Source organism: Austrofundulus limnaeus, unplaced genomic scaffold, assembly GCF_001266775.1.
Source record: "Austrofundulus limnaeus strain Quisiro unplaced genomic scaffold, Austrofundulus_limnaeus-1.0 Scaffold61, whole genome shotgun sequence".
Classification (NCBI taxonomy): Eukaryota; Metazoa; Chordata; class Actinopteri; order Cyprinodontiformes; family Rivulidae; genus Austrofundulus; species Austrofundulus limnaeus.
Genome location: NW_013952463.1, coordinates 1,021,227 through 1,025,620, shown reverse-complemented (window position 1 = coordinate 1,025,620; position 4,394 = coordinate 1,021,227). Strand labels below are relative to the sequence as shown.

The 4,394-nt window shown below is 34.6% G+C and overlaps 1 protein-coding gene across 1 annotated transcript in view; it reads right to left on the bottom strand.

The window, feature by feature from the left end:
* The window catches only part of LOC106518453 (reticulocyte-binding protein 2 homolog a), a 13,321-nt gene extending 10,029 nt beyond the window's left edge, over positions 1-3,292 (bottom strand). The window contains exon 1 of the mRNA XM_014009751.1: positions 2,972-3,292. Coding sequence (XP_013865205.1) covers positions 2,972-2,981 — 10 coding nt within the window. The 5' untranslated portion in view covers positions 2,982-3,292. The remainder of the gene's footprint in view (positions 1-2,971) is intronic.
* Positions 3,293-4,394: the final 1,102 nt, after the last annotated feature.

Below are 4,394 nucleotides of genomic sequence, written 5' to 3'. Positions count from 1 at the left end.
TATTTTGTCCAACAGGGGGCACTGTCACCTTCAGTTTAAATTCCAACATGTTTCAGAGGAGTGAGGCACTGACAAATATAAAGACTACCACTGTCTATCAAGACACCACATGAAGTAATGCACCTATTTACAAAGATAATAACAAAAATGCTTCTTTAAAAAGGCTTAAAAACAGATTTTTATGTGTACCCAGAGAAAACCCACTCATACATGAGGAGAACATGTAAACTCCACACAGGACCAGGATGGAACCCAGGACCTTCTTGCTAAATGGCAACAGTGCTGCTGCCCTCCTCTGTCTCTGTCAGTGGTTCCCAAAGTTGTGGTTGAATGAACGGTAGCCAACCAACCAACCAACCAACCAACCAACCAACCAACCAACCAACCAACCAACCAACCAACCAACCAACCAACCAACCAACCAACCAACACTTTAGTTGTTAAGAAAGAGTGAGGTTAATATACACAAATGGATTAAATTAGCATAATGAATATTGTTATTATGTCCTTATTTATTTGACCTAATTCAAATGTTTATCACCCAACAAGAGTCGGGGTCACAAGTTATACTGCTGTATTTTGTGGGTCAAAGGCTGAAAACTTTAGGAACTACTTGTTAATATACAGGAATGTCAGCATGCCAGATCCAAGTATGGCAAGTTCTTATTTATTTATTTTCTATTTATTTTATTTTGAAGTATATTCCTAATATCAAGCATTTTTTGGCCCACTAGTTGGAAACCACACTGCAAGAGTTATCAGAGGTCTATAAAGTACTTGAAATAAATAAATTAAAGTAAAAATACCTTAGCATTAAATGACTTTGATAAAACAATGAATTTCATTGATAAAAAAGTACTTCAGCAAACTGGTTCCACTAAAGCAAGTTGAGTAAACTGCTTTACGTTACTGGAACTACTTGACATAACTTGGTTAAGTAAACTAAACCCTTCGTTTTTTAGAGTGCATAAACAACTGTTCATGATGAGTTCAGTCATATTTAAATTTGTAACTTGAAGTGCTCAGTTTTAAAGAAACAAGTACCGTAAAAGTATAATTTATAGATTTGAAATGTAACAAAATAAAAGTAACAGGATTTAAAAACAGTAAAATTACAAATCTTCAAAAACATTATACTATAACATAGTAAATGTTCTTTGTTACTAAACACCTATAATAGTTAGTGACACTGCTAACTAGCTGACACATTTTTTGTCTTTAGGCCCATTAGTTAACTAGTGTACCCTAAAACATCAACTAGATGACTAGTTTACTAGCCTAAAATGTTGTCTTGCTAACTACGATCAGAAACATTGATCAGTTGACTAGTACAACAACATTTGGCCTTATTAGTTATCCAGGATTGCCCTAAATTCCCATTAGTTGATTAGTTAAACCTCTGCTTACTAGTGCACAAAAAATGTCAACTAATGAGCCTAAATATTTACTAGTAAGTTCAAAATTTGGTACACTAGTTGACAATTTGACATTTTTAGGCCTACTAGCAAGGACCAAAATGTGTCATGTAGTCAATATTTTAAGTAGGAATGTTGACTAGTTACATGCATGTTTTTTTATTCTTACTAGTTAACTTGTTTGACACAGTTGTCCACTAGTGCAGTCCAATGATTCACTAGTGCGACTTGTGGAGTATAGTTCCACAACAGAGCTGACTAGTAAGACTTATGCTCCAACTAGTTGGGCCGAAGCGTCACTAGTCTCCAACCAAATGTTAGGAGCAAAAGTGTTTTTTTTGTGAACTTTTGCACCAAAATGTTGCAAAATGAACAAAATGAATCAATGTGACCAATGTAGTGGTGCTAAAATACTGCTTGATAACAAGGACGTTGAATAAATACACAAACTGCTTGCCATATAAATCATCCGGCTGGTTCATTTAACGATCTATTTTTTAGGATTTATAACATAACCAACAAAYTCAATAAAAAACTGCATTTTGGGAAATAAATACAACACCTTACTCAGCTGTTTTGCTCCTAAACTTGTTTCCACAACTCTGGAAAACAACATACTGAGTCAGTGTCTATCAATGGCACTGTATTATTTAAATTAACCAAACAAACAAAATAGATTTTTTAAGACTATAGCAAGATTTTACAGGTTTGTTTTTCCCCAAAACTTGCAGTAAAAAATAGCAGTTCTTTTTTTCTTTCTTTCTATAAAATGTATTTAACTGGAATGAATTAACGCGTTTTAAAGTGCAGCCATTTAGTTGTTTTAACCTCTTTTCTTCCCTTAATAGTTTGGATCAACAACCTGTTTATGTATTTTCTTTCTGTAACATCTAARAGCCAAAAATCATTTAATATTCCAGTGTTTCCAGTGAAATGATCATACATTTCACTTCTTGTTCAATATGGAAAAAGCGCTTGTTATATTTAAACAACATCCTCATCATCAGTTAATAGCACATGATATTATGTTGCACACTTTATATCCRCTGTCAAGGCGTTAAAGAATTAACAGACTATATACAGTACACAGCTGTTTATGAAAATACAGAAAAAGACATGAGTAAAGTTGAGACAAAGAAAAACACTCCAAAAGCTACTCTTAAATAGACGAAATGTTCCTTTACATTCTAACAGCTTCAGTTTGAGCTTCATTTAAAGATTAAGCTAAAAACAACACTAAGATTTTGAGTTAATATGACATTTCTAGATTTCATAACTYATTAAAAACTTTTAAACTTGATCCCAGGTTGATATTTGGATTATTCTTTATAAGGACTTTGTTTAAAATAAACAAACAAGCAGCAGCAGTCACGTCTGTCACAGGAGACCTGACGCTCCTGCAATATGATCTCTTATATTTATAGCAACCAGTTTTCAACACTTACTTCMTGAAGGGCATTGCTCATCAAAACATTATTTTGATTTATTTTACTCATCATTAATACTGAGGTTTTTTTTTGAGTAAACAACTAATGTGACTGAAAGAACAGTCCTACCTTCAGCCATGGAGCCTGTTTCAGGTAGGATCCTCTGAGCTACAGGTAAAACCTCCTCATGTAGAACTGGTTGGGGATCGTCCAATCAACATCAACTCAGTTATTTAAAACAAATGTCTCAATAAGTCAATTAATCCATTTCCACTTGTTGATCAAAGTCTTCTTTTCTTATTGGTGTTGTCCAATGTAATAAAAAGGAGAGAATTAAAAAAAAGATAATCAAACAAATAAAAAGTAAATTAAAGCTCACAAGTGAAATTTGGAGCTGCCAGAAGGGCAGCGTTTGGGTGTGGGGTCTGGGGAACAGCGAAGCAGGGGAGGAAAAGGCCGAGCTAAGCACAGGGGCTGGGCAGAGCGAGGGGGGAACAGGGCTGAGGGTCCCACCCAGAGTTACTGGTGCCTCATGTGGGGATAGGTCAGCTCACAGAGCAGATAGCTTCAGGATAACTTTCCCCCCCACCCCCCGAAGAAAGTTCAGGTTATTCTTAGCTGGGGCTCTGAGCAGCAGCTGCTCACACAAACCTTTTTTGGCGGTTTGGGGTGGGGGGTGGTGAGTTGGGCACCCCTGCTGGTTTCCTCCAAAGCAACAAATTATGTTCCCCAAACCAGGACTGGACTTTCTTTATGATCCTCTMATGTTTGAGGACATTTTAATTGTACATCAAGTGGTACACAGACGTTTTTTTAAGATAATTTCCTTATTTATTAATGAACCAAAAACTCTGTGTATTGACACTTAAAGGCAAGAAAGCTTCAGTCCAGAACAAGGAGTGGTATAAAATATGTTCAGAAACCTGCAGGTTAAATTAAAGCAGCACCATCTAGTGACTCATTCTGTATTTATCAGCTTCGCTGTAAAAAGAAAACATGACAAGTTTACCATATTTATTTACCACTCCAGTTAATTTAATTTATATAAAAAAGTCATTGTTGCCTGTTGCTACATCATGTGCCTGTGTCTGTTAGCAACATATCCTATCAACCAGAACCCAGATTTGATTGAAACTCAGAGAAAGTACTAAACAAAACTAAACTAAAACTAAGCATTAAAAATGCAATAATAACTAATAAAAACTAGCAAATCCACTGTAAAAACTAATTAAAACTAACCTAATTAAAAGAAAGTCAAAGCGAAATAAAACTAAACCATAAATTAAAACCCCAAAACTATAATAACCTTGATGTTGACAGAATGCCCTGTCATTACAAATTAGGGAAGATATAACTGTAATAACTACGTGACGTGACGTTACATTTTTAACATTAAAATAACATTTTTAACATTAAAATAAAACAATTTTGAACAGTCTTTGACAATGAAAACAATTATCTTTATAACATTATTAGTACTTTACATATAAGCCGTTGGCAATTGGATTTCTCAATTTTGGCAGAAATAGGAAACAGAAATAGGTTTATTAAA